General features: G+C 53.5%; 2 protein-coding genes across 4 annotated transcripts; one reads left to right on the top strand and one right to left on the bottom strand.

Moving 5' to 3' along the window:
• The first annotated feature begins 4,134 nt into the window (after window positions 1-4,134).
• LOC120500628 (pro-glucagon-like) lies at window positions 4,135-5,830 on the top strand. Of its 2 annotated transcripts, none has more exons than XM_039705763.1 (3): window positions 4,135-4,231; window positions 4,889-5,035; window positions 5,745-5,830. In XM_039705763.1, the coding sequence occupies exons 1-3, from the start codon at window positions 4,137-4,139 to the stop codon at window positions 5,752-5,754; spliced, it is 252 nt and encodes an 83-aa protein (XP_039561697.1). In that variant the 5' UTR covers window positions 4,135-4,136; the 3' UTR covers window positions 5,755-5,830. The 2 variants fall into 2 exon arrangements, with proteins under 2 accessions (XP_039561697.1, XP_039561696.1); XM_039705762.1 differs by having other exon boundaries at window positions 4,886-5,035.
• Window positions 5,831-8,869: 3,039 nt separating this feature from the next.
• Window positions 8,870-27,207, bottom strand: LOC120500626 (electroneutral sodium bicarbonate exchanger 1-like). 2 transcript variants are annotated; one of them, XM_039705760.1, is made up of 24 exons: window positions 27,135-27,207; window positions 25,873-26,007; window positions 25,351-25,486; window positions 24,485-24,645; window positions 23,584-23,769; window positions 21,838-21,926; window positions 21,571-21,728; window positions 21,151-21,238; window positions 20,290-20,436; window positions 20,039-20,130; window positions 19,343-19,517; window positions 18,965-19,098; window positions 17,863-18,108; window positions 17,668-17,773; window positions 16,471-16,632; window positions 15,748-15,861; window positions 15,134-15,295; window positions 14,346-14,597; window positions 12,954-13,022; window positions 12,174-12,347; window positions 11,140-11,277; window positions 10,459-10,556; window positions 9,924-10,027; window positions 8,870-9,187 (listed from the first exon to the last, which is right to left on the bottom strand). In XM_039705760.1, exons 2-23 carry the CDS (start codon window positions 25,976-25,978, stop codon window positions 9,940-9,942), a joined length of 3,081 nt encoding a protein of 1,026 aa, XP_039561694.1. In that variant the 5' UTR covers window positions 25,979-26,007; window positions 27,135-27,207; the 3' UTR covers window positions 8,870-9,187; window positions 9,924-9,939. The 2 variants fall into 2 exon arrangements, with proteins under 2 accessions (XP_039561694.1, XP_039561693.1); XM_039705759.1 differs by lacking the exon at window positions 27,135-27,207 and adding an exon at window positions 26,870-26,947.

Raw genomic sequence — 27,207 nt, 5'->3', positions numbered from 1 at the left:
CTCCAGGTGACCCCAAAGACCAGCTCCCAGTGATGAGGAGGAGCAGTGACACCACCAGAGGTGTCACCATGGCGGGGGACCCACAGGTGTGCAGATCCCAGGGGTGAGAGCCCCATGCTCGACCCCAAAGAGTTTCACCTGCAAATCCCATTTTCCCACCCATTTCCCAGCCCAACAACGGGCTCAAACTGGTTTTTGCTCCAACCCCCACTGATGAAACCACTTCCACTCTCCAGGCTCACATCCAAGTTTCCCAAGGGCAAAGCCTGTCCTTGGCCCCCCAAGGCTCCGTGTCCGTGTCCATGTCCAGGGATCATGAGCATTGAGAGCTCAGGGAAGGTGCCTGGGGACAGAAGAGTGCTGGCAGCTGGGGACGAGAGGGACCTCACCCAGTTTGTCACCAGAAATGTGAGAAGAGTCATAAATCCATCAGAAATGGGGATCCACCACAGGGATCAGCCTGAGCTGGGTTTTGGGAAGGGCCCAATTTTTGACTTCTCACAGCTCAACCCATCAGGTCCCACTCTTGGCACCAGCTCAGCTTCCCACCCCACTGCTCCTCCCTAGCACCAAGCCTGTGGGACATCAACTCCAAGATGTTTCCTGCCAAAAACCAGGCACAAAGGGGAGAGGAAATAATCCCCAGCCCTTCAGAGCTGCGAAAGTACCCGGTGAGAACACAGAGTTTCGCTCTGCAGTGGCCCCTCCCTTGGCTCTTCAACACCTGGAAAGGAAAACAGAAAAAACCAGCCCAAAAAATGCTGAGACCAAACCCAGGCACTCAGCGTCACAGGGGAGGTTCCAGGTGGAACCAGTGACCCAAGGAGGTTTTTCTTCACCAGATTTGCCTTGGCCACTCTGGCACCTCCAGCTGTGGTGGGGAGGAGGCCACAAACGCCTTCAAGAGGAAAACAGGAGTGAAGAGTGCTGATACCCAGGGCCCGGGCTCGGAACCACAGCTGGGGACGTTCTCCAGTCCCTGCCCTGGCTGGAGCCTGGGCTGGGCTCTGTGGGCAGCAAAGGCCTCTCGGAGGAGCTAAGGAGAAGCCAAAGTCTCTATTCTTCCCTGTTAGCTGCAAATCCCCTCAAAATGGAGCATCCCCTGGTCTGACCCCACTGCAGAAATCTGGGTTAAATTTAAGAGCAGGTTTAAACATAAACTTGCCTGCCCATGGCGGGGATGTGGAACTGGCTTTAAGGTCCCTTCTAACCCAATCATCTGTGCTTCCATGACAAACTCATCGTGTTCCCAGCCTGATTTTAGACAGTCCCAGCAGGGCCATGTCCCACCATCCCATGGGAGCAGCCTTGGCTCCTCCTGCCTCTCCCCACTCCTGGAGATCAGCTCACCCTCATGCGAGCTCCTGGGGAAAAACAGGAAAGGGCTGGATGGGGAATGCATGAGCTTCTCCAGAGCTCCTGGATGTGGAGTCTGGACACGCTCCAGGAGTTTTCCCTCATCAGCTTTTTTGGTCCTTGTTCCATCAGAACAGGATGATCCGGTAGCCTCAAAGCTGCTTCTCCAGGGGTGCTCCCAGAGCCAGAGTTTGACCCCAAACCGTCCCAATTCAGCTGTGATGTCACTGTGAGGTCACCGACAGCACCCCTAGCTTGGGGCCTCCCACCCCCAAAACGAGGGAATCGCCGCAATCCTTGGAGGGGCAGGACGGGAGTCCTGGGAGCCTCGGAGAAGGGAGGATGATGAAGGGCAGGGGAGGAAGGACGGGCAGAGGAAGGACAGACAGACAAACGCTGCCACCTGGTGTCCATAAAAACCTCTCAAAGTCCTGAACCGGGACGAATTCAGCTCTGCGGGATCCCAAAGCTCAGGATCCTGCCTGTTGGGCTCCTCCAGCCCGGGAGAGCCACCAGCAACTCCATCCAGCTGGGAGAGGGAGCATGACTGGGTTTGCTTGGAATGGGGAAGCGCCACGTCCCAAAGGGCTGCAGAAAATCACTGGGGGCTATGGGGAAAGGGGCCCATGGGACATTTCCTGAGGCCACTCCAGCACTGGGAGCCACGACGAGAAAACCGAGGAGCCTGACGGGGAGCATGGGCTGAGCTGAATCTCCCCTCCCTGAGCTGCCATCTCCGCAGGCAGCACCGTGGCCTGCCGGGCCGGGGGACATTGCAAACAGTGACACCGTGAGCTAATTTGGTGGCATTAATAACAAACATCCCACCTGAGTGACGGGCAGGAGAGCTGGCCCTCTCCTCCCGAGATTCAGCTAATTAATGTCCCTCTCCCTCGGGTGATGTCAGGCTCCCTCCAAAGGCCGTGAGTGGCCCTCATTAAAGGCTCCTCAGGATGAGTGTCCCCCAAACACCGACCTTATTTTGACAGTGGCAGTAATTACAGAGCTCTCCGTGGTGGAATGACAGTAATTACCCAGGCACGAGCAGAAAGGTCCTGGGGGGAGAGCACAGAAAGCTCTGGAGAAAGAGAGAAAAAAAGAGAAATCTGGGCTTGAGCCCCCATCTCTCCTGGTGGGAGAGACGAGGCCCAGCTCCCCAGGACTGGCTCTTGCTTCCCACTGCCCAGGAGAAAAGGCACATTCAGACCCCCAAACACCAAACTCCGGACATCCTTCTTTCTTGGAAACTCCCCAGAGATCTCAAACCTGCCCTGGAAACAGCTCCTGCTGTCCACACTGGGAATGGGGAGCCCCAGGAGCCCACCTGACCCCCAGGTGGGGAGAAGCTCTTCAGGGAGATGAGGGCTCTGCCCTGGGAGCCCCCACCCTCCTCCAGGCCCAGATCAGCTCTTTGGGGTTGCCCTCAGTTTTCCTCTCCTCTTTTTCCCTTTTTCCTTCGCTGGATTCAAGGATTTGAAACAAACGAGCCCAGTTCCTATGGGACACCCTTGGAAAACTCTGAACAGTGAGTTCCAGGTGTTCCCAGGGCTCCTGGGCTGAGCCTGGATGTCTCACGGGGATCCAGAACTGCAGCCCCTCATGGGGCCTCCTTTCACCCCCAAATCCCATAATTTGTAGGGAACAACCCAAGTTTCAGGTCTGGACTCAGGGAGCCACACCAGGCTAGGATCACAAGTGGGATCTGCCTGGCTGAGGAGCTGCAGCAGGAATTTCACATGGCAGGAAGTGTTTGGAGACACAAATCATTGGTTTATGCCTTTGCTCTTTTTTCCTTCTTCTCTCCAGTGAAGGTGCTGGAAAGGGGAGCCCGTGGGCAGAGGAATCCGTGCAGGACACGCTGTGCCAGCAAGAGGCCACCTCACCTGAGAGGAGGAAACCCACAGGTCACTGCTTTGGTCCAAAAAGTGGGGGGCAAAAAAGCAAATATAAGAAAAACAGCAACAACAATTAGAAGAAAAAAAAAAAAAAAAGAAAAGAAAAAAGAAAAAAACTTCATTGAAGGCGTCAGTTGGAAAATCCACCAGTAACAATGTTGTCTGCAGCAGCCCCACTCCAGAAAAGCTGTAATGATTCACAGTGACCCATCCGAGGAAAAGCAGGATACCTGTGACCCACCTGTCAGCTCTGGGCATCCTCCAGATGAGCTTAAAAGCACCGGAGAAGAGAAGAGTTCAGCCAGAACCGGCTCGAAGCAGGAAAATCGGATCTGGTGTGGAGGGAGCAGCTCAATCCCCAAGGTAGGTGCCTCTTCCTCCCTCCGTTCTCCCAATCTCCAATCTAACCAGGTGAAGAAAGCATTTGGTGATGGGCAACAGAAGTCTGAGTTTTGGCAAATAAAGGGTGGGAGGTGGCATTTAATTCCTGCAGAATGTCCAAGGTGTCTGGCAAAAATAAGGAATGTAAAATATGAATAAACCTGCTCATCTGGAAGGCGCTTTTCCAAGCAGCAGGAAAGTTCTCCAGCGCTGTGGTGATAATTCCAGGATAGAAATGTCACCCCCAGACAGAAAAGGCAGGTTTGGGATAAAGCTCATTGCAATTTTATTGTTGGGTGCCGTTTTGCATGCCATGTGCCCACAGGGAAGGGTGAGGATGGGTTTGTCACACGCACCCATCCCAATGCTGCCCCCACCCCGGGAAGGGGCTGTCCCACCTGGGTCAGTCCAGGCTGTGCTGCCAGGGCTTCCTGCAGGGCTTGGGGGCTCGGTGGGAACTGCAGCCAGGGAATTCCCGGGATTTCTGCCTCCCCAGGAGCTCAGATGGTGCGGTGGCTGTACCTGTCCGGGCTGCTGCTCGCCGTGCTCATCCCGGCTGGAGGGCAGGTGGCTCCCCAGGACTCGGAGGAGCTGTCCAGGTACGAGGGTGGGGTGGAGCAGCGCTGTAGGAGCAGCTTATCCCTCTCCACTCCTGTCCCAGCTCTCCCTATTCCAGTGTTCCCGTTTATTTTGTGTGGATCCAAACAAACTCCCTCCTGGCTCCCCACAGCCCAGGCAGGGACATCCCGGGATTTCCTACCTGGGTCAGAGCAGAGACACCTTGCTGAGCCCCATCTGAGCTGGTGCTCCCATGGCACAAAGTCCTTTGGGAATCCTCTGTGGTGAATCCCAAAACCACCCTGGAGCTGTAGAGGATGATCCAAACCTCAGATCAGCCCCACGTTCCTGCTCTGATGTGGGCAGCAGGGACCGGGGTGGAGGTTGGGATCCACCGAGCAGGACAGAGGGGGATGATTTGGGACAGGACACTGGGTGTATTTATTGGATGCCAGGAAATCCAGGCCGGGCTTGGCAAACCTCCAGAAACTGAAACAAGAATTGTGTGTTTGATTGTAGGAATCATATAAAATATTCCAGATTTATTCCTCTGCCCTATTCCATATTTTCTGGGGGATGATCCTCACAGGGACAGGGTTTGGAGGGCACAGCCCTGCCCTGGGCATGCCCTGAGGGAGGATCCTGCTGGGATGTCCATTAAACCCCATTTTCCTCTCTTCTCCTCCCACCCCGAGCAGATGGAAGTTGTTTGGACCCCAGAACTCCCAGAGCTTCCTGTCCCACATCAAGAGACACTCAGAGGGGACCTTCACGAGCGACTTCACGCGGTACCTGGACAGGATGAAGGCCAAGGACTTCGTGCACTGGCTCATCAACACAAAGAGGTGCCGGGAGGAGGGACAGGGGTGGGATTGTGCTGGGAAACAACCACCCACCACCCCAATCCTGATCCTAATGGAGAGCTGGAGAGGGACCTGGAGCAGTGCCAGGACTCAGGGAATGGCTCCCACTGCAGAGATGGATGATGGATGGATGGATGGATGGGAGATTGGGAAGGAATTCCTCCCTGTGAGGGTGGGGAAGGGCTGGAATGGATTTCCTAGAGCAGCTGTGGCTGCCCCATCCCTCAAAGTGTCCAGGGCCAGGTTGGAGCAGCCTGGGATAGTGGAAGGTGTTCTTCCACAGCAGTGGATGGGGTGGGATGAGCTTTGAGGTCCCTCCCAACCCAAACCATTCTGTGATTCCATGAAATCTGTGGATCTGGTGCCAAGGCAGGGTTGGACTCCCTTTTCCTGATGCCCCACAGCTCCTGGGGATCCTCTGGTCTCTTGCAATAAGGTCAGGAAAATGGAGGCATTTGTGATGGGGTTGGAACTATGGCATGGGAAGGGGCTGTTTCATCCTCCCCGTGATTTGTCCTCACATTTTCCTCCTCACTCCAGCCTTACCCTCCTGGGATCACCAGCATTTCTGTTCCAGCCATTCCCAAGGGGCACCTCCTCCCTGAGCGAGGGAACCCTCCCTGCCCTTTCCTAGCTCCTGATTTTAGCAGGAGTTCCCATCCCCTGAAGCTCTTTGGGGTTTGTTTTTAAGGTACAATTAACAGCAGATCCAGGCAGCAACTTTCCAGCCACATCCACGCAGGAAGGTTGGGCCTCTCCTTGCCCACTGGGATCAGAAGCTCCATGGAAGGATTCACCCATCACCTGCAGCTCCCAGACCCAGCCCATGGTCCCTGGGAGCTCCACGGAAGGATTCACCCATCACCCACAGCTCCCAGACCCACCCCGTGGTTCCTGGCAGCTCCAGGAGAAGGATTCTGAGCTCCCAGACCCACCCCGTGATTCTTGGGAGCTCCAGGGGGAGGATTTCCAGCTCCCAGACCCAGCCCATGGTCCCTGGGAGCTCCACAGAAGGATTCCCCGCTCCCAGACCCACCCCATGGTTCCTGGGAGCTCCACAGAAGGATTCCCAGCTCCCACACCCAGCCCATGGTCCCTGGGAGCTCCTCCTGAAATCTGCCCCCATGGATCAGCCGTGCCTCCAACCTGGATTTCTCTCTGCCTTCCTCCTGCCCGCAGTTTTCCCTAAATGCCAATAAAACCTTTGCTCAGTCCTGCAGCTGGTTCCTGATGTCTCCAGCCTTTCCAAGCATCCCACCGGGATCCCACACCGTCCCCGGGGATTCTGAGCCTCTGACTCCCCACTTGGTGCCTCATTTTCCCTCAATTCCTCAAGTTTTGGATAAAAGGGATAACCACAACATGCCCACCTGACCCCACTGACCAGGACCAAAAGAAATTTAGGAAAAACCCTGCAGTAATTACCTTTTTGGTGTTAAATTATTCCAATTTAACCTGGATCCAAAGAACCTCTTTGGAGTTAATTTAGTTCTAATTAATTACAGGGCAAGAGGGCCCAAAAAAAGCCCAGAAAGGCAGCAGAGGCGACAGCTCTGGATGGGGAATTTCACCTCTCCAAGGCATCCCTGGAGTCCCAGCACAGCCAGGGTTGGCACAGGGGACACATGTGACACAGCTACTCCCACTGTGAGAAATTAATTTAATTAAGTTAAATTAAATTTAATTTTAAAATATATAATTAAGAATCAAAATTATTTTTTAAATATAATAGTTTTGAGATAAAATAATTTGAAAAAAGTATAATAATTAAACAATACTTTTAAAATAGAGTAGTTTAAAAATTAAATAATTTGGAAAATATAATGCAGAAGTAGAATAATTTCAAAATGAAATAGTTTTAAAATTAAAAATATATTAATTTTAGAATAATATAATTCTAAATAAAAATAAAATAAATTCATTTTTTTAATTAAAAATTCCCCCCCTTAGTTTTATTTCCAGCCCAGAGCATTCCCAAACCCCCTTGGGATAAAATAAATAAAATTATTTCCGCCTCTCAGAAAGAGAAACAACTCCAGAATTTTCACAGAGAGCACAAAAACAACACAAAGAAAGTGTCAGCACCTCATTTATTCCCTGTTTGAGTTATTCCCTGTTTACAGCCTTTGTCATCCCCATGCCCATGGATTTCCTTTTGGGAATAGTCTGGAAGGGCCCGGGGGGGGGAGGTGGGAGGAGATTGATGTCAGATTTCACTTTCTGGGTCATTCCAAAGATATTTTGGGTTTCTCCCTAAAGCAGCTCCAGGAGCCATTTCTGGAAAGTTTTCCCTCCGTGTTGTTTTCCCCTGCACAAGGAAATAGCAAATCCTCCCAAAATACTAAGCTAGCCTCCTCTCCTTTCCTTTCCTCTCCTTTCCTCTCCTTTCCTTTCCTTTCCTTTCCTTTCCATTCCTTTCCTTTCCTTTCCTTTCCTTTCGTTTCCTTTCCTTTCCTTGCCTTTCCTTTCCTTTCCTTTCCTTTCCATTCCTTTCCTTTCCTTTCCTTTCCTTTCGTTTCCTTTCCTTTCCTTGCCTTTCCTTTCCTTTCCTTTCCTTTCCATTCCTTTCCTTTCCTTTCCTTTCCTTTCGTTTCCTTTCCTTTCCTTGCCTTTCCTTTCCTTTCCTTTCCTTTCCATTCCTTTCCTTTCCTTTCCTTTCCTTTCGTTTCCTTTCCTTTCCTTGCCTTTCCTTTCCTTTCCTTTCCTTTCCCTGGATGGAAGTTGAACCCAGCCCTTCTCTCTACTTCCAGAGAGAAAGAAAACAAGAAAACCAAAGTTGTCCAAGCGTAGGATCCCACCGATCCCAACTTTCCCTTTCTCCAGAACTTTGTTTTTCAGCCCCCTCTCCTTCCTGAAGGCCCCAGGCCCTTTTCCTGCTCGGCCACTGCCCATCCCAGGCTGACAGGAGTGAAACTCCTCTTCCCAAATCCCCATCCATCAAATCGGATGGAGTTTTGCCCTTTCTGGGGAGGTGGCACCTCCATCCTTACAGAGATTCCACATCTTCTTTTCCCCAGCCATTGTCCTCGTGGGGTGGTTCCATGCAGGAAAAGGCTCCCAGATGGGTGGGATCAGCAGGAGCGGCGGTGCCCCCGTCCCAGCTGCGTATTCCAAGAGGCTGGAGTGTGTTCCAAGCCTCCCAAGGGCTCTGGGAGCACCTTTTCCTCTGGAATGTTCTCCCTTCCCAGCTCCACAGCCCCCAGACTCAGCCACACATCCCAGGGGGACACCAGAGCCCCCCAAGCCCCCCAAATGTGGGGAGAGCTTCAGGACCTTTGGGGCTTCCCAGCCTCTCCCTGTGAAACAGCAGGGAAAAGGAGGAGGAAAAGGCACTTCCCACTTCCCTGCCAGCTCCAAAGAGGATTTGCAAGGACGGAGTGAAGGAAAAACCAGAGTCCAGGGAGGTGACAGGAAGGGAAGGGGAGGAACAAGGGTGGGGGTTCTGGGGCTGCAGAGCTCCACATCTCACCTGGCTGCTCCCACCACCAGCGATTTCATTTTTAAGCTTCCCTTATGGTCATTTTGGAGCTGACTAAAAAGGGACATTTCTGGATTTTACCGCTTTCAGGCTGGTGGCAGAGCCCAACAACAACCCTCAAAAATATGTGAAAATGGAGCATAGGAAGCTTTTCCTTTGTGTTATCCTGAGTGCTCAGGGGTGGCTCATCCCAGTTTCTGAGGTGCTCCCAATGCTGCCCCACCATGGAGAGCATCCCTCTTGTATCAGTAAGAGACAGAAGTTATCCAAAGGAGGATCCCAAACCAGACCAAAACCCCGGCTGTGAGGAAGGAGAAGGCGCCAGATCCAGCAGGGAATGGTTTTGTACATTCAGAGTTTATATTTGGAAAAGAAAAAAAAAAAAGAAAAGAAAAGAAAGGAAGGAGAGGAGGAATTTGAGATTAAAAAAATAGAACTGATGGGAAGCGGTAGCGGAGCCTCCACCACTGCACAACACACACACGAGGACACACGAGGCTGGACAACACGGATCCCCGGGACGCAGCAGCCCGGGGAACGGGAAACTCTGCATGGCTTTATGGGACCCCTCGGCTGGGAAACGAGCTGCTCCTCCGTGTCTGCCTTGGCACATCCCTGAGTCACTTTCCTGCTCCTCGACGGCAGCGTCGAGGCGCCTAAACGTGGGGATGGGGGGAAAAGAGGGAAACAGGGGGGGTAGCATCAGTGGAAGACCCAGAATTAGAGATCCATGGAATTGTTCAGGTTGGAAAAGGTGTTTAAGATCATCAAATCCAACTGTCAACCACTGTGTTCACCACTGGCCATGTCCCCAGGCGCCGCACCCAAGTTTATGGAACTCTTCCAGGGATGATGGCTCCATCCCTGACCTGGGCAGCTGTGCCAGGCCTTGGACAACATTTCCATGAAGGAATTTTCCCCAGTATCCACCCTGAACCTTCCCTGGTCAACTTGAGGCCATTCCCTTTCCTCCCGTTCCTTTTCCCCAGGAGCAGATCCCAAACCCCCCCAGCTGCCCCCTCCTGTCAGGAGCTGTGCAGAGTCACAGGGTCCCTCCTGAGCCCTTCTCTCCAGGAAAGAGGAAAGGCTGAGCTCCTTTCCAGCTTCCTCAGGAGCTCTCCAGACCTTCCTCCTGCTGCTCCAGCCCTTCTCCAGCTCTGGAGATGCCCCCAGCCCCTCAAAGCCTCTCTGGGTGGAGGGTCCCAGGATTCCAGGTGCAGCTCCCACCCTTCCCTGCAGAGAGGAGCTGGTGGCCATGGTCCTGCTGCTGGTGGCCATGGTCCTGCTGCCTGTTCCCAGGAACGTGCCCCTTGCTCAGCAGCTCTGGCAGAGCGCAGGGAGGCCATGGGCACGTGCTGTCCCCACAAGGCCACGCCACAGCTGAGCCTTTACCTCCTTCCTCCCGGCTTCAGAGCGTTTCTGTGTTCATGGTCAGAGCCTTCCACACCGTGGTCTTGGACATCTCGTCCGAAATGTTGATCTCGGAAGGATCAGCCCTGCAAGGAATATTCCAGATGGTTTTCCATGAGGATGGGTCTGATCCCACCAGGAGCATTGGCAGCAGCCAGAGGAACAGGAGGGCCTGGAAAACCGGAGCTCAGCTGGTGAGGATGGTTTGGCTGGGTGAGGAATTTTGGGAATCAAGGCCCAGAGCTGCAGATCCACAGCTGGTGTTTCCCCCTGCGACCTCTCAGGTGGGAACAGAAGGGTCTCCAGATCCCAGAATGCCACTGGTGATGTAGTTTTGGGATAAAACAGGAATTATGCAGCCACTATGTGGGGTCAGAGCTCTGCCATCACCTCCTAAATTGCCAGTAAATTGGGATTTTCCCACTAAGATGACTGGGGATAAATCTGCAAGTGGAGAAACGTGAGCCCGACACTTCCCACTGATCCTGCCAGGGGTCCTGACCTGGGGGGTCTTTACCTGTCACTGCTGGGCTTTGGGGTGTCCACCCTGCTGGTCTTGCCCAGCTTCAGCTGAACAGAATTCGCAGCAGCTGCTTCCATCATTTTCTGGGACTCCTGAAAAGAGACAAGTCAGGTTTTCTCTCCTTGATGCAAGATGGGGAAAATGAAACTCCAGTAAAAACCTGGCAGGCTGCCCTCTCCTCTGACCCACAGCACCTTTAGCAGCAGGTAAAGACCTTCCCCTGTGGGTGTGTTTGGGGTTAGTGACACTGCTGGGAGCAAACCCTCACAGAAATATAGTAATTATTTTTATTATAAGGCTCATTTAAAAATCATAGCAATGTCTCTGTTCCAGTGTGGGACTCTCTCAGAATTTAGGGAAAAAGGTTCAGAATGTGGGATCCAGGCTATGAGATCTGTTTGACTCGGTTCTGATGTTCCCCAACAGCTGCTGCCCAGAGGAGATGTGGATTCCCCATCCTTCTCCAGCCTGGCAGTGCCCCAGGCCAGGCTGGACGAGCCTGAAGTACCCTGGCATAGTGGGAGATGTCCCTGCCCACAGCACGGGTGGCACCAGATGGTTTTAATGTCCATTCCTACCCATTCCATGGCCCCACAATTCCGTGATCGAAGGATGAGCTGTGACAGGAGTAGGGAATCTCACAGCCCAGAGGAGATTCCCAGCTCCTGGCGTTACCTCCTCTTCTTTGGCTTCATTTTTGGCATCGTCCAACTTCTTCTTCTTGCTTTCTGGCATGAGGTCATCCAGGAAGCTGAGCTCCCGCTTGGAGAAGCAGAAATCCATCACTTTCCGGACAAAAACGAGAGCCAAAACCTGCAGGAAGGAAAGGGAAGATGGGTGAGGCCAGAGATGGTGCTTCCCATCCCTCCAGGGCTGCGAGCACCGGGAGCAGTGAGGGGCGCTGGGAGCACCAGGAACACCGGGAATACTGGGAATACTGGGAATGTTGGGAACACTGGGAATACCTGGGAACACCGGGGATACTGGGAACACTTGGGAACACCGGGAATACTGGGAATATTGGGAACACTGGGAATACCTGGGAACACCAGGGATACTGGGAACACTGGAATATACTTGGGAACACCGGGAATACTGGGAATGCTGGGAACACTGGGAACACTGGGGATACTGGGAACACTGGAACACCGGGGATACTGAGAACACTGGGAACACTAGGAACACTGGGGATATTGGGAACTCTGGGAACACTGGGAATACTGGGAACACCAGGAACACTGGGAACACCGGGAACACTGGGAATACTGGGAACACCAGGAACACCGGGAATGCTGGGAACACCTGGGATACTGGGAATGCTAGGAACACTGGGAACACTGGGAACACTGGGAATGCTGGGAACACTGGGAACACCGGGAACAGCAGGAACACTGGGAATACTGGGCACATCAGGAACACTGGGAACACCGGGGATACTGGGAATACTGGAAACACTGGGGATACTGGGAACACCGGGGAACACTGGGAATATTGGGAACACTGGGAACACCGGGGATACTGGGAGCACTGGAAATACTAGGAACACCAGGGATACTGGGAATACGAGGAACACCGGTAACACTGGGAATACTGGGATCACTGGGAATACTGGGATCACTGGGAATACTGGGAACACAGGGAACACTGGGAACACTAGGAACACCGGTAACACCGGGAACTCCGGGAACACTGGGAACTCTGGGAATCACCATCATGGGGAAGATGATGGCAGCGCGGGAAGCTTTGATGGCCCAGAGCAGCACGAGGCAGAGCAGCTGGATGAGGGTGAAGAGGTGCACCTTGCGCAGGGGCACGTGCCGCAGGTAGATGAAGTCGGGCTGGTGCTTGGCCGGCATCCAGAACAGCTTCAGGCGGTCGAAGAACTGCAGGGAAAAGGGAGCACTGCCACAGCTCCTGCAGCTGCTGAGATGTGGAGGATTTGGGAGCAAGGAGAAATCCGGGATTCCCTTCTGCTCCTCCTGGGAGCAGCACCTGCTTTCCCTTCGCTCCATCCAAAATCCACCTGGCTTTGCCCACCACATTCTGAATTATTTCAGGTTTTCTCTGGTCAGCATCTCTTGGCCCAGGGAATCCCACAGCGAGGATTCCCACTGGTGGAATTTCCTTCCCTTCACACTGAATTCTACCAATTCCCATCACCAAACACCAACCTGTCCTAAAGCCTGAAACAGAGAGAGCTGAACTGGCCCTCCCAGCACTGAACTGCCCCTCCCAGTGCTGAACTGGACTCTCCCAGTGCTGAACTGGGTTGTCCCAGCACTGAACTTGCTTCTCCCAGTGCCCAACTGGGCCCTCCCAGTGCTGAACTACGTTCTTCCAGTGCTGAACTGGACCCTCCCAGCCCTAAAAACTTCCGTAGCCTCCACCCATCAGTCCCTGACAAAAACCACCTAAATTTCCTCCTCTCAGAGACATTTTCTCCCATCCCAAGGCCTTCAGGGAGAGGAAATTCCCCGGAGCAGCTGTACCTGGATTCCTCGGAGTGACGAGACCCCCATGTACAGAAAGACCCCGTAAAGCACTGGCATCGGGATAAACTGGGGAAAAAATGCAATAATTAATGGCTTTCAATTTCATTTGCAGTATTGTCACTCTCTCTCACCACTCCTTTCTCAGGTACTGCCTGAAGATTCCCAGCTTTCCCATGCTGGGTTTTATCCAGCACAGATTTTGTTCTCTGTGTCAGGCTGATCTTTTGATTCATTTCATCAGAATAATCCTCTTTTCCAGAGAGGCTGGAGACAAAGAGGGGATTTCATCCATCAGGACCACATTTGATCTATCTGAGACCTCCTGTGGGGGTAAAAAATTATCTCGAAAAACTCTTGTGGGAATGCATGGAAGTGACATCTCCTCTGAGCCTGGAGTTGGGATTGTGTCTCCTCTGAGCCTGGAACTGGGATTGTTTGGTGGGAAGAACAGGCAGGGAAGCCTGTGGAGGGAATTCTGAGGGTTGAGCTCCTGGGAATGGCTCTTCCAAGGCTCCTGGGGAAGTTAACTGCAGCCAATAAAGTCCTGCTTCTCTGAAAATGCTAAATTCTAACCCAAAGTGGGGGTGGATGTGTAGAGTTTGTGTGGCCATGTCTAGGGAGCAGGGATGGCCCCTGTAAGAAGCTGCTGGAAGTTTCTTCCATGGTTGGCAGATCCAGCTCCAGCTGGCTCCAGGATGGACCTGCTGCTGGCCAAGGAGCAAGGACCCATGCTGGAGCAGTTTGGGGAGAGCTGTCTCCCATGGGATGCACTCAGGATGGAGCAGTTCCTGGAGAAGTTCCTGGAGAACTGTCTCCCCTGAGAGGGACCGATGGGGAAGGGCTTTGGCTCCTCTCCCTGAGGAGCAGCTGGAACAATGTGGGATGATCTGACTGAAACCCCCAATCCTGAAGGGAAGGGAAGGGAAGGGAAGGGAAGGGAAGGGAAGGGAAGGGAGTTTTTAAGGTTTGGTTTTACTTCTTTGATCCTGCTGTGATTTTGTCAGTAATAAATTCAATTAATATCCCTAATTCCAGCCTCTTTTCTCATGATCATGACTGGTGAGGGATCTGTCCCTGTCCTTATCTCAAGCCATGAACCTTTGGTCTATTTTCTCTCCCATCCAGCTGAGAAGGGCAGGTATGGACCAGCTTTGGTGGGATCCAGCCAGGATCCCTCTCACTACAGAGGGTCTGGAGGACACCTGGGAATTAAGGGATTTGTTTTGTTTGCTTGGCTTGAGCATCCCAAGCCGGGTCTGAAGGGCTGGAAGTCACTGAGGCTGGTTCCCATTCTGTCTTTGGCATCACCTCCTGGGGGAGAGAGGCTCTAATTCCACATCCCCTCCCAAACTCCCGTGGGTCACCAGGGGGTTTCCATCCCGCTCTCACCTTGAGCACAGAGGTGAAGAAAACGGAGCAGCCCATGAGCACGAAGATCATCAGGCCAGTGACCCTCTGCTCCCGGATCCCCAAGAACTTGGGCTGCTCGCCCGGCGCGGAGCAGTCGGACTCCACCTTGAGGCTGTTGACGTGGGTGATGGACAGGACCGTGGCGGCCACGAACCAGGGCAGCCCCATCACCGAGCACACCCCCAGCATCACGGCCACCATGAACAGGTCCAGGTGGTACCCACAGCCTTTCTGGGGAGCAAAAACGGAACAAGAGCATCCCTCAGGGACCAGGACAACACCAAGGATGGGGCTCAAACCCTGCTCAAACACAAGCCAACTTCTGGAAAATTTAAGTAAGGTTTGAAATAAGAACTGGAATCAAACGTGGATTTGACATCTTGCACAAAAGTCTGGCAGGATCAGACAAAGTGGGTCTGGAAAGTTTGTACCACCTCTGCTTCTCAGAAATAATTTAAAAATGTATTATTCTTTCATTCATAAAGAAATTCCCACCACTTGTAGGTAGGACATGGCTCTGAGTGATCCCTGGAGCTCATTGAGATCCCTTCCCCAGCTGCCACTGACATTTGAAAAAACACCACCCTTCTACACTCCAATATTCACTTGCTGCTCCCAAAAGTTGCCGTCCCCTCCCTGCGTCCAGGAGAGCTCCTGCCACACAGCCTGGTGCTATCCCAAACCTTCCCAAAGCATTTGGGACAGGAGCTTGTCCCAGCCCCACAGCCTGAGCGGGGTGGGGAGGGGTGACCCCTGCAGCCCCTCACCTTGAGCCTGTGCTCCTTCCTGTTGACGATGACGGCCGTGATCTGCTGGTCCATGAAGATGAGGATGGTGCAGAGCAGGGCCGGGATGAGCGCGGCCAACACTGTCCACCACGGGTTGGGCCCAATGGGGCTGATGAGCCACCCACGGTCGTCCCTGGTGGGCTGCAACACAGGGCAGGATCAGCCCCCAGCCCAAACCCTTCCCTGGCCTCAGTTCTACTCCATCCCTTTGTCCAAGCATTTCCCATTTCCCTTCGTGTCACCCTCTCCCAGGGGGCTTCACAGTGCTGGTGTCATCTGTCCCAGAGTCCCCTCGCCCCTGGTTTTGGGGCTTTCTTCCCAAACAACAGGAAGGAATTAATGCACTTGGATGTGGCAGAAGCTCACACCACCAGCAGCTCCTCCAGCCCAGCCCTGCCCTGCCCTGCTGGAGATGGTTCTCCTGTCCAGTGTCTGGTTTTGGGGCTGTACCCTGGTTTCCAGGGGGATTGATGCTCTTGGATGTCGAAGAGGAGATGGTTCCACCACCAGCACCTCCTCCAGCCCTGCCCTGGCGTCACCTGGTGGCACCTCAGGTGCCAAAAGCCCTCTCCACCAATCCCCAGCCCCATTACCTTGAACACGTGGGGGACTTGGAGCTTGGGGGACGGGATCCCGATCCCGAGGTCGATGAGCACCATGATGACAATGGTGAGGAACACAGCAAAGTCACTCACTGTGGATCGGACCTGGGGCGAGAAACCGGGGATGAGAGGGGCCAGGACACAAGGTGGGAAACCTGGGGACACCCAAGGAGTTGGGACTGGTTAATCCCTAAAATCCCACCACTCCAAGGACATGCAGCCAACTCCCCGGGGTGGATGTTGCTGCCATGTTGGAGATCTGGGGATCTGGCGTGGGACAGTAGAAAGAGTTTAATTAGGGGGAAAATTCAAATTTTAATTCAGACATTAACAAAAATACTAAAAATGAGGAAAGGTGCCACGCTTCTGGGTAAAATGGGAATAAGACACTGAGGCATCGTTCATTCCTGTTTTTCCATGGCAACTCCTCATTCGAATGCCACTCCAGAAAACGATGCTCAGAAGGGAAAGAAAAATAAATAACTCTGGAAGAGCTGATTTCCCACTGCCTGAGCCAAAAAACATCGCTCTGGAACAGGTAGTGAGGCAGGTGGGGAATGCCACAACCTCTCTGCACTCATGGAAACGAGGGAGGGACATCCAAGGTCGGCGTTTCCCAGCCTGACTGAGCGGTGGCCAATCCCTCAGTGCTCCAGGAATGGCATTTTGGGAAAGGAGCATGGAATCTGTCCTGGGCCACCACCTTCTACCTACTCTGGTTGGGAAGTAACGGCTGGTTTTAAACTTCTTCAACAAACTCGACAGGACAAAGGTGGAGAAGAAGAGGATGCAGCACCAGAAGAGGACATTGGGCGCGTAGGGGCCGTTGTGTCCACAGGCAGGTCCGTGGAACTCCCCATGCAAAGAGCGACATTCCTGGAGAAACAGAGCATCGGGACACAGAGGAAAACAAGGAGAACGGGGGGGTTGAGGGTCTTGGTGCAAGATCTGTGACCCTGCAGCTGCCACAGAAGTTATAAATATGAATATATCAATATATTCTAAATATATCTGTATATTATAAATATATAAATATTTATATATTTAAATATATAAATAAATAGAAATATACAGTATAAATATTATTATATTTATAAAATATGTGGGTGTTTATACATAAACAAAAATATTTATATATTTATATAATGTAAATATGGGCAGCAGGAGCTGAACAAGTGACACATGGAGCTGGAATTACACAGAGGGGAGCAGGGGTGGGATGTGGTGGGACACCATGGGCCCACAGCATGTCGTCTGCTCCACCATGGCTGAGGAAAACATTGGAGGGGAAGGAAAAGCTGGAAATTTGAGGATAAAGAAGGACGAGGGAAGGAGGGCTGGGACAACCATGGGGGAAAAAGAGACAAATTGTAGAGAGAGCAGGGCTCTCAGGACAAGGCCAAAAGGGGCTGGAGATGTCCCAAAGAGCCCTGTCCCACACCTGGGCTCTGCTTCCAGGGACAATCCCTATGGGGCTGCTCAGACATGCAAATTTACGTGAGACCCTACAGACAGCAGGGCCTGCAGTCATTTGGAACAAATTAAGGGGGTCAATCACTGCCTTCAGGCAGGAACTTCAGTCCTCCAAATGCTCCAGGTATCAAAGCACTCCCTTAACCCTGACTGAGGTCCCACAGCCCGGCTGAGGGGGACAGTTCTTATCCCCAAGGCTGGGGACAAAGTGAGCTGGACCAGGTGGGCTGGATCGGGGGCTGGACCAGGGGGGCTGGACCAGGTGGGCTGGACACCCCTGGACTCTCCTTCCCAGGACCAAGCAGGCTCAAAGTACTCATGAGATTTAAGCAGGGACTTGTCAGAGCACTTTGAAGCCCAAAGTCACCTGAGGATGGTGGCTTTGGCACCGTGAACGCCCCTGGCCTCCCTGAGGAAGTGGTGGCCCAGGGCACTTACGGTCACAGTGAGGTTTCCCCAGGTGATTCCCGACACAGAGATCCCATTGCTCCGCCAGAACCGCAGGGTCTCGTTGCTGGGATGAGCTGGGGGCTCACACTTACAGCTGGAGGAGGGAAACCAGGACAGGGCTGAGGGAACAGCGCCAGGACGAGCCCAGAGGCACCTGCTGGGGGCGAGGAGGAGAACACCCACTAATAGATAGTGAGGAGGTCCAGCTTGCTGTGCATGTGCACGGGGAAGGTCTCCCGCAGGTGGCTCAGCTTCTCCAGGGCCTCGTAGATGAAGATGATGCAGATGAGGGAGGCGAAGGCCTCCTCGGTGAAGCGGGTGATGTAGCACACCAGGCAGCTGGCGTCCGTGGCCACCAGCACCACGCAGAAGAACGCGGTCCAGAGCCCGATGCACGTCCGCAGGGACAGATAGGAGAGCGTGTATTCCCTGGAAAACCACAAAACCTCCTGGGGAAAGGCCAGCACAGGCCTCGGAGCTGAGCCTTTCTGCAGAGAAAATTAGGAGCAGTGGGGGTGGGTGTGGAGGTTGCGGGTGGTAATTGAGGTTTCCATGTCCTTGAGGTTGCAGGGTGCGGGTGGAGAAGCCAAGTGTTTAATGAGCATTAATTAACATTGTCTTAATGCCTTGGAGGCCAGTTGAGGTTGTGGAAGGTTCTCCCATGTCCCCCAGAGCCCCGAGACCAAAACCAGCTGGGTTTGCCCTGGTCACCCACAGTCAGCTTGGGGGTGAATGAGAAGTTTAATTCCGGTGAGGGGGAATTAAACTTTGGAATCCCACACCAAAGTCACCAAGATGAAAGGACTGTCACAGAAAAGAGCTATTTCCCAGGAAAAGCTCCTACTTATTCAATAAAATACCCAAAACTCAAAATATTCCAATTTAACTACACGGATATTTGGGCAAAATCTATTTCTTCTTCCAACAAAAACCGGGTTTAAAAGTTTTGTACTCAGTGGAAAACAAACCCTCTGTCACTCCCAAACCAGAGGGATTTGTCTCACCTTCCTTGGGAATCCACCCAGAGCCTCTGGTTCCTCCTCCTCCCACTGCTTCATTACAACCCTAAAATCCTGAAATTACCCCAAGCCAAAAATCCCAAATTACTCCCAAGCCCAAGGACTCTCACCCTTCCTGCGCGACAGCAGCAGCAGGAGACCTCTGTGACCCAGCAAACAACTTAAATCTGACAAATCCCACTGAGAAAATGAGAAGAAAAATATCTTCTCCCTGCCCAAAAAACAAAAAGTCTTTTCCCCAGAAGAATAGAAGACAAACATCTCACTTGCAGAATTTGTAGAGAATCTTCTCAAAGACCAGGACAGGTCCAGTGCTGCCGAGGATGGTGAGGGGTTGGCCAGCAAAGAGGGAATAAACCACGCCCGTCATGGATGCTCCCAGCAGTGACTCCATGGCACTCTGGCAGGGAAGAGAGGGAGCAGGGAGTAAATCAATCATTCGGGATAAACTCCCCCCAGAAAACCCAAAGGAAGTTCACAGCAGCAAAAGGATTTCCTAGGTTATGGAGCGGGTTGGGTTGGGTTGGCAGGGGCTGGTTTGGGCTCCAAACACTCCCCACGAGCAGGGACACTTCCCACCAGTCCAGGGGGTCCTTCTGGGGCGTTTCCCCCTCCCCACGCTCCCTACAGAGACAGGAGCTCACAATGTGGCCGTGGGTTGCCTCCCCCAGCAGTCCCCCGAAGGTGATGACGGGGGACATGCAGGCACAGTAAAGGAACAGGAAGGACGCCAGGCACTGCAGGCTCAGACCGTCCCTGAAGTCACTCCAGAACCACGGCGCCTTGCGCTTCACGTCCAGGACCAGACCTCCAAAGAGCCTGCAGGGAGGGAAGACCAGGCTGTTCTCTTGGGAGATCATGTTCGGTTTCCTTTGGGCAGAAAATGTCTTCACCTGGAGGTGTTTCCAGACCTGTCCCCACTCCAAAGCCAGGAAACCCCAGTGTGTTGATGCTGGGGCGGGGCCCACCTGCCCAGGTGTCCCCCCCTGCCCAGATCTCCCACCTTCCCAGACCTCCTCCTTGTCCAGAACTCACACCTTCCCAGACCTTCTCACTGCCCAGGTGTCCCCCTTGCCTAGATCTCCCACCTTTCCAGACCTCCCTGCCCAGACCTCCTCCCTGCCCAGATCTCCCACCTTCCCAAACCTCCTCCTTGTCCAGGTGTCCCCCTTACCCAGATCTCCCCCCTGCCCAGACATCCCCTCTGCCCAGCCCAGGGGACCAAGGACATGCAGCCCTTTCACTGAACCAGGTGACCCCAAAAGCTGCTGGAAGGGGAGGTGCCTGCTCAGATTTTGGGGGCAAAACAGAAGGCGGCCCCAAACCGGGAGAGCTCCCACCTCCCAGTCCGCTCCAGTTCAGGACCGCTGTGTTTCTCTGGTTTGCTGTGGGAAGAACTCTCATCCAGAGCTCCCGGCATCTTCCTCTTTTCCTGTGAGCACAGAATTCAGCTCAAAACTGGCATTGTTCAGGTATTTTATCAACCACCAGCTTGTTGTGCTCCTGGCCTGGGTGTGGCTGTGCCAAACTGGAAATTCCAAGTTTACCAGAATTTGGGGTGTTGTGCTGCCTTTCCCCTTGCAGCACCCACCTGGGAGGGGACGTTTTTGGGGGGCTCGATTCGGATGGATGGGTCCCACTCTCCTGGTGGCAACACCGTGACCTGATCCAGGAACTCGTCGATGCCAGCCACGAGGTCAGCCCGGTCCTTGGCTTTGTAGGCAACGTCGTGGAAAACCTGCCCAGAGGAGACCCCCAGGTGAGGGCACAACCCACCCTAGGTGTCCTCACCTGGGCAGCTCCCCTTTGGCTATGGCAGGATCATCTTCCCCAAATCCCCTGCTGGAAACGGCAGCTGGAAACGTTCTGGGAGAAAACTTCACCCAGTGCAAATTCCTGGAGAAAACGTCACTTGGTGCCAAGTCCTGACAGAAACCTTCAGCTGGTGTCACATCTCCTGCTGGAAATGGCAGCTGGAAATGTTCCCCCAGCAAGAAGAATCTGGGCATTGTGGTGCTTGTAATCATCTCCTCCATGAGGTCACTGTCCCTCACGGCTTTGAGGAGAAGTTCTACCACCCTGACAATGCCAACCCTGGGATGGTTCCAGCCCTGGATGTGGAGAGGATGAGGTGCAGGATGAATCCCGGGTGGGATTTCAGCCCTGCCCTCCATGCCCACACTGGAGATGCTGCCTTAAAGGGGAGAAGTTGTTCTGGCTCGGGCAATGCCACCACTGGGGACAACGTCCTGGGTACCCCGTAGGGAAGGATGGGGTGTAGGATGCACCCAGAGGGGATTTCAGCTCCCAGGATTTGGGGTGGTGTAAATCTGCCTGGTTTGGGGTGTGAGTGAAGGGCTGGGACAGCAAATCCTCTTCCTCGCTGCTCTAGGGACAGGGAATGGTGAAGAACCCCAGAAGTGACCCTGAGATCCCTCTTATCTCATCACACCTCATCCGTCATGGTGGTGGCCATGGACCTGCCGATCTCGTGGTACTGATGGGCTTTTCCTCCTGGCCCCAGCAGAACAAACAGGAACCTGGACAAGGAAAACCAAACTGAGAGAGGGGAATGTGGCTTCACTCCAAGAGCACCCAGGGAAACCCCTGGGACCTCAAGGGGAAACATGTTGGCTCCCTGCCTCCTCCATGGGTTGAATTGCTCACCAAAACCAATCACAATTCTCATTTTAGGGCAAATTTCATTGAAATTAGTCCATAGGTTTCAAAGATCCAGCAGGGAAGGGAGGAAGGTGGGGAGCAGCATGGGAGAAACATGCAGCTCCCACTTGTTCCCTTGGGCCCCAAATCATGGGGCGATTTCGGGTGGGTTTGGGGTTTTTTAAAATAAAACTCTGCTTTTCCTTCAGACCTTGTTGGGATGGGAACTTCTGTCATTCCTGACAGGAGCACGGCCGGGGTCAGGCGGACAAAGGCCACGAGGGGCTGGTGGAGGAAATCCAGCTCTCCCACCAGCACGTTGGACGCCTCTGCTCCACTGGGGATCTTCTTCATGAAGTGTAGCTCCGCCTGGGCAGGACCAGCCATTCTCAGGGAATCCCCCAAAAACGAAGCCCTCAGGACCCCCCAGAGTCTCTCTCACCCCCCTGGAGGAGTGGGAGAGGTGCAGGGGTCTCACCTTGCTCAGGTCCATGGCACTGGTCTCAGGGGTCACCCCATTTTTAGCTTCTGCAGTGGTGGGAGAAGGGTGAGGGGTGAGGGTTTGGGCTGGGAGGGAAGAGAAAGACACTCAGAAAGGGAGGAAAGAGGAGTTGGGATGTTTGTTATTTGCCAGAACAAGTCATATGGGGACAAAGTAATCCAGAAACCCCCATCTGGTGCCAACACCTGGACAAACCCTCAGCCAGTGTCAAATCCCTGGAGAAACCTTCACCTCAGGCCAAAGACAGGCAGAAGACCTCACCTGGTACTAAAGCCCTGGGAGAAAACTTCACCCAGTGCAAATTCCTGGAGAAAACATCACGTGGTGCCAAATCCTGATAGAAACCTTCACCCAGTGACAATATCCTCCAGAAACCCTCACCTGGTGCTGAAAACTGGCAGGAACCCTCACCTGGTGCCAAATCCCTGGAGAAACCTTCACCTTGTGGTAAAGCCTGGCAAAAACCTCACCAGGCTCCAAGCCCCGAGGGACCTCACCTGGTAGCTGCAGAACCTCACTTGGCTCCAAACCGCACAGAATCTCACCAGCTCCAAACCCCTGCAGGATCTCACCTGGCTCCAAATCCTAAAGAACCTCACCTGGCTCCAAACCACACAGAACCCCATCTGGTTCCAAACCACACAGAACTTCACCAGGCTCCAAGCCCTGGAAGACCTCATCTGGTGGCTGCAAACCCTGCAGAACCTCACCTGCCTCCAAACCTTGCAGAACCTCACCTGGTTCCAAACCCTACAGAAACTTACCTGGCTGCAAACCACACAGAACCTCACCTGGTTCCATACCCCGCAGAACCTCACCTGGCTGCAAACCCCTGCAGAACATCACTTGACTCCAAATCCCACAGAAACTCACTTTATACCAAACCCTGAAGAACCCCATCTGCCTCCCTACCTTGCAGAACCTCACCTGGCTGCAAACCCCACAGAACCTCACCTGATTCCAAGTCCCAGCAGAACATCACTTGACTCCAAATCCCACAGAAACTCACTTTATACCAAACCCTGAAGAACCCCATCTGCCTCCATACCTTGCAGAACCTCACCTGGCTCCAAACCCTGCAGAACTTCACCTGGCCCCAAACCCTGCAGAACCTCACCTGGCTCCAAACTCCTGCAGGATCTTATCTGGCTCCAAACCCTACAGAAACTTACCTGGCTGCAAACCACACAGAACCTCACCTGGCTGCAAATGCCTGCAGAACCTCACTTGACTCCAAAACCCACAGAACCTCACCTGGTTCCATACCCTACAGAACCTCAGTGCCTCCAAACCCTGCAGAACCTCACCTGGTTCCATACCCTACAGAACCTCACCAGGCCCCAAACCCCTGCAGAACCTCACCTGACCCCAAACCCATACCTTGCAGAACCTCACCTGGCTCCAAACTCCTGCAGGATGTTATCTGGCTCCAAACCCTACAGAAACTTACCTGGCTGCAAACCACACAGAACCTCACCTGGCTGCAAATGCCTGCAGAACCTCACTTGACTCCAAAACCCACAGAACCTCACCTGGTTCCATACCCTACAGAACCTCAGTGCCTCCAAACCCTGCAGAACCTCACCTGGCTTCAAACCCCACAGAGCCTCACCTGACTCCAAGCCCTGCAGAACCTCACCAGGCCCCAAACCCCTGCAGAACCTCACCTGACCCCAAACCCCTGCAGGATCTCACCTGGCTCCACACCCCACAGAGCCTCACCTGGCTTCTCAAGCAGGTGCAGGTCCTGTTTCTTGCTGACATCAGCAAAGGAGCGCACGATGGGCAGGAGGTTGTTCCTTTTCCTCTCGTTCTGGTGGTGGTGCTTCTTCAGCAGCACCTCCCGCACCTTGGCCCGCGTGCGCTCGTCGAACTCCGGCGACAGCTCCTGCTGGGCCAGGATCAGGTCTGGTGGGACAGGGACAGAGGTCAGAGCATGAGCCTGCCCTGCCACAGCCACTCTGCCCTTAAAGCCCTGAACCCCGGCGTGTGAAGGGAAAATGAAATCAGAGTGATGGGAGGAAATGGCTTGGAGCGAGTCATTACTGAACAAGGGTCAGCTCTTGGGGAAGCCAAAGAGCCACGTCCCAAAATACTCAAAAATGTGCAGGACATTCTCCTTCTGTGCTGCAGAATATTCTCCTTTTTACTGTGGAAAATTCTTCTTTTACTGCTGAATATTCTCCTTTTTACTACAGAATATTCTCCTTTTTACTGTGGAATAATCTCCTTTAACTGCAGAATATTCTCCTTTTTTCTACAGAATATTCTCTTTTTTGATGCAGAATGTTCTCCTTTTACTGCAGAATATTCTCCTTTTACTGCAGAATGTTCTCCTTTTTCCTGCAGAATGTTATCCTTTCTCCTACAGAACATTCTCCATTTTCCTACAGAATATTCTCCTTTTACTGCAGAATATTCTCTTTTTTGATGCAGAACATTCTCCTTTTTGATGCAGAACTTTGCTCCAGTCTCTCCCCAACCCAAAAATCACTTTCCAAAGGACCACACATTGCCAGCAAGAGCTGCACGCCCAAACTCCACTCCCACCCCAGAACCCCACCAGGGGAGCTGGGAGCCCCGAGCCCCAGGACAGGATTTCCCCGGATTCTCCCCACGGTACCGGCGATGTCCTCGACGCTGGTGGCGCGCACGTCCAGCAGCACGGTCCCGTTGATGATGCAGCTGCGCAGCTCGAAGAGGCTGTGCAGGGACAGCGTGGCCACGTAGGGTTTGCTCCAGCGCTCGCCCCCGTCCTCCACGTCCTCCTCAAACTTCAGCCACCTGTGGATTTGGGGTGGGATCAGCCAGGAAAAAACAGCTCCAGCCCCGCAGCCTCTCGGATAAAAGTGTGGAGTGGCTGGAGGAGGTTCCTGCAGCTGGGAAAGCTCCATGTCCCAGGGAACAGGGACTCCTCTGCCACCGCAGCTGGCAGCAGGGATCACGGAATCCTGGAATGCCCTCAGCTGGAAGGGACCCACAAGGATCACAGAGTGCAACCCCTGGCCCTGCGCAGGACATCCCAACAATCCCACTTAGAGCTGTCCCTGACCTCTGGAAACATGGAATCATGGAATGTGCAGAGGTGGAAGGGACCTATGAGGATCACAGGATCACGGAAACTCTGGAATTAGAAGGGACCCATGAGGACCATCAAGTCCAACTTCTGGCCCAGGATAACCCTGCAAATCCCACTGATCCCCAAACCCCAATGTCCAAGCATTTCCTGACCTCTAGAACCATGGAATCTCCTAACTGGGAAGAGACCCACAAAGATCATCAAGTCCAATCCCTGACCCTGCCCAGACACCCCAAAATCCCACCCTGTCCCAGAGAGCTTTGTCCAAATGCTCCTGGAGCTCTGGCAGCCTTGGGGCTGTGGCCATTCCCTGGGGAGCTGTTCCAGTAGGGGAAGAACCAGGATCCAACCTAAACCTCTCCTGACACAGCTTCCTGCCATTCCCAAATAAATCCCAGGGATTGATTTACCTGGCTGTCTCCTTCCACTCGGCATCTTCGCCCTCCTTCACGCAGATCTCGTCCAGCTCCGTGAACAAGTCGTGGGGCACGTGCTGCTCGTCCTCCTCCGTGCCCAGGATGAACTGCACCCGCTGGGATGGGGTGTCTGGGGACAGGAGGAGATCCCCATCCCAGTACTGAGCCTGGATCCTTCCTGGCACGCTCACATTCCAGTGGCATCACACTGGGACCAGTCCAGCCATAAATGCTGGGCTGGCCCCTCTCCCACGGCTCCCTCTGGGCTCTCACAGGGAAGGTGGAGCCCCCATCCCAGGCTCCATAAGGATGGGCTGCTTTCCTTCCCCACACCTCCACTTTTACACCAGGATCCCGAAATCATTATGGATTTAACTCCAAAACCAGAGAAAAGTTTGGGAAAAGGGAAGTCTTGCTAAAAACAAAAACCCACTTTTCCTCGGTAGAACAGCCCCACAAAGTGTCCAGAGGGACCTGGCTGGGAAGTGCCGTGGTGGCCACCCCAGCAGGACTTACAGTGGTATCCCTGCTCGGCGGGGACCGGCTCCTTCTCCCGCTCCCGCTTCCGGTGCTTCTGGCTGTGGGCGCGGTGGTGCCGGTGGCCCTGGCGCACCAGCGGCATCCGCACGCCCACGTACAGGGTCCGGTGGCCTGGGAAAACGGGGAGGTGGCAATGATTGGGGGCTCAGCCACCCCAGGAGGAGCCAGGGAAGCTCCTCAGTGGGAAGGGACCTGCAAGGTTCATCCAGGACCCACAGGACACCCCAGAAATCCCACAGCGACTTCCCTCCATGTAAATGTCAGCGGATCCCTGACTCTCACAGACGTGTCCTTTTTTCCAAGCCTGTTTTACTCAGGCTTTACACCAATGGATGGTTTGGGGTCACCTAAATGTGCCCTGAGAGCAATAAAACCCTTCTCGAATTCCAGCTTGGGCTGGACAACACCACCACCACCACCAACCCTCAGATTTGCTCATTAAACAGGAGATAATACAATAATTATAGTTTTGAAATCTTTTTGTGGCAGAAGGTGACAAGGAAAGATCAAAGGAGCCCCATGACAATGAACTCCAGGAGGAAAACGGGGACTCTGCACCACATCAAATGATTCTCCTGCCCTCTCCAAGCCAGGAGCAGCTGCTGTGGGAAAAGCAGATGGGAATTATCCAACCCCATGGACACATTTCACACCGGGGCCTCCACCAGGGCTTTAAAAGCCATCACATTAAAAAAACAAATGAATAATTTGTCGTTTAAGCAAGAACCACAACAGATTTTGCTGCTCTTGATGTGACACCAGGCAAAGGACATTGCAGGGACTTTTGTTTTTAACCAGGGCCTGGTGGCTCCTCCAGCAGGAACCCAGCATGATCCCTGCAGGAACCCAGCAGGATCTCAGCAGAATCCCAGCAGGAGCCCAGCAGGATCTCAGCAGGATCCCATCATGATCCCCCAGCAGGATCCCAGCAGGAGCCCAGCAGGAGCTCAGCAGGAGCCCAGCAGGATCTCACCTTCCAGCTCCTCCTTCTCATAGTGGATGTTGACCACGTTGCTCGTCCTGCCCTGGTCAATCACGGCCTCCTCGTCGTGTCTCTAAGGAGGAGACAGGAACCCAGCAGGATCTCAGCAGGATCCCATCATGATCCCCCAGCAGGATCCCATCATTATCCCCCAGCAGGATCTCAGCAGGAACCCAGCAGGATCCCAGCAGGATCTCAGCAGAATCCCATCACAATCTCCCAGCAGGATCCCAGCAGGAGCCCAGCAGGATCTCACCTTCCAGCTCCTCCTTCTCATAGTGGATGTTGACCACGTTGCTCGTCCTGCCCTGGTCAATCACGGCCTCCTC

The sequence above is a fragment of the Passer montanus genome, unplaced genomic scaffold, assembly GCF_014805655.1.
Source record: "Passer montanus isolate IOZ18808 unplaced genomic scaffold, ASM1480565v1 scaffold183, whole genome shotgun sequence".
In the NCBI taxonomy this organism is placed as follows: domain Eukaryota; kingdom Metazoa; phylum Chordata; class Aves; order Passeriformes; family Passeridae; genus Passer; species Passer montanus.
This window is presented reverse-complemented; position numbering and strand designations above follow the sequence as displayed.

Coding starts and splice junctions, on each gene's coding strand:
- LOC120500628 (XM_039705762.1), top strand. CDS start 4,137: ATGGTGCGGTGGCTGTACCTGTCCGGGCTGCTGCTCGCCGTGCTCATC. Junction 4,232..4,885: donor GACTCGGAGGAGCTGTCCAG/GTACGAGGGTGG, acceptor TCCCACCCCGAG/CAGATGGAAGTTGTTTGGAC.
- LOC120500626 (XM_039705760.1), bottom strand. CDS start 25,978: ATGCCGCTGGTGCGCCAGGGCCACCGGCACCACCGCGCCCACAGCCAG. Junction 20,437..21,150: donor CCACCACCATGACGGATGAG/GTGTGATGAGAT, acceptor TCCTCTGGGCAG/GTTTTCCACGACGTTGCCTA. Junction 20,131..20,289: donor CCAAAAACGTCCCCTCCCAG/GTGGGTGCTGCA, acceptor CTGTGCTCACAG/GAAAAGAGGAAGATGCCGGG.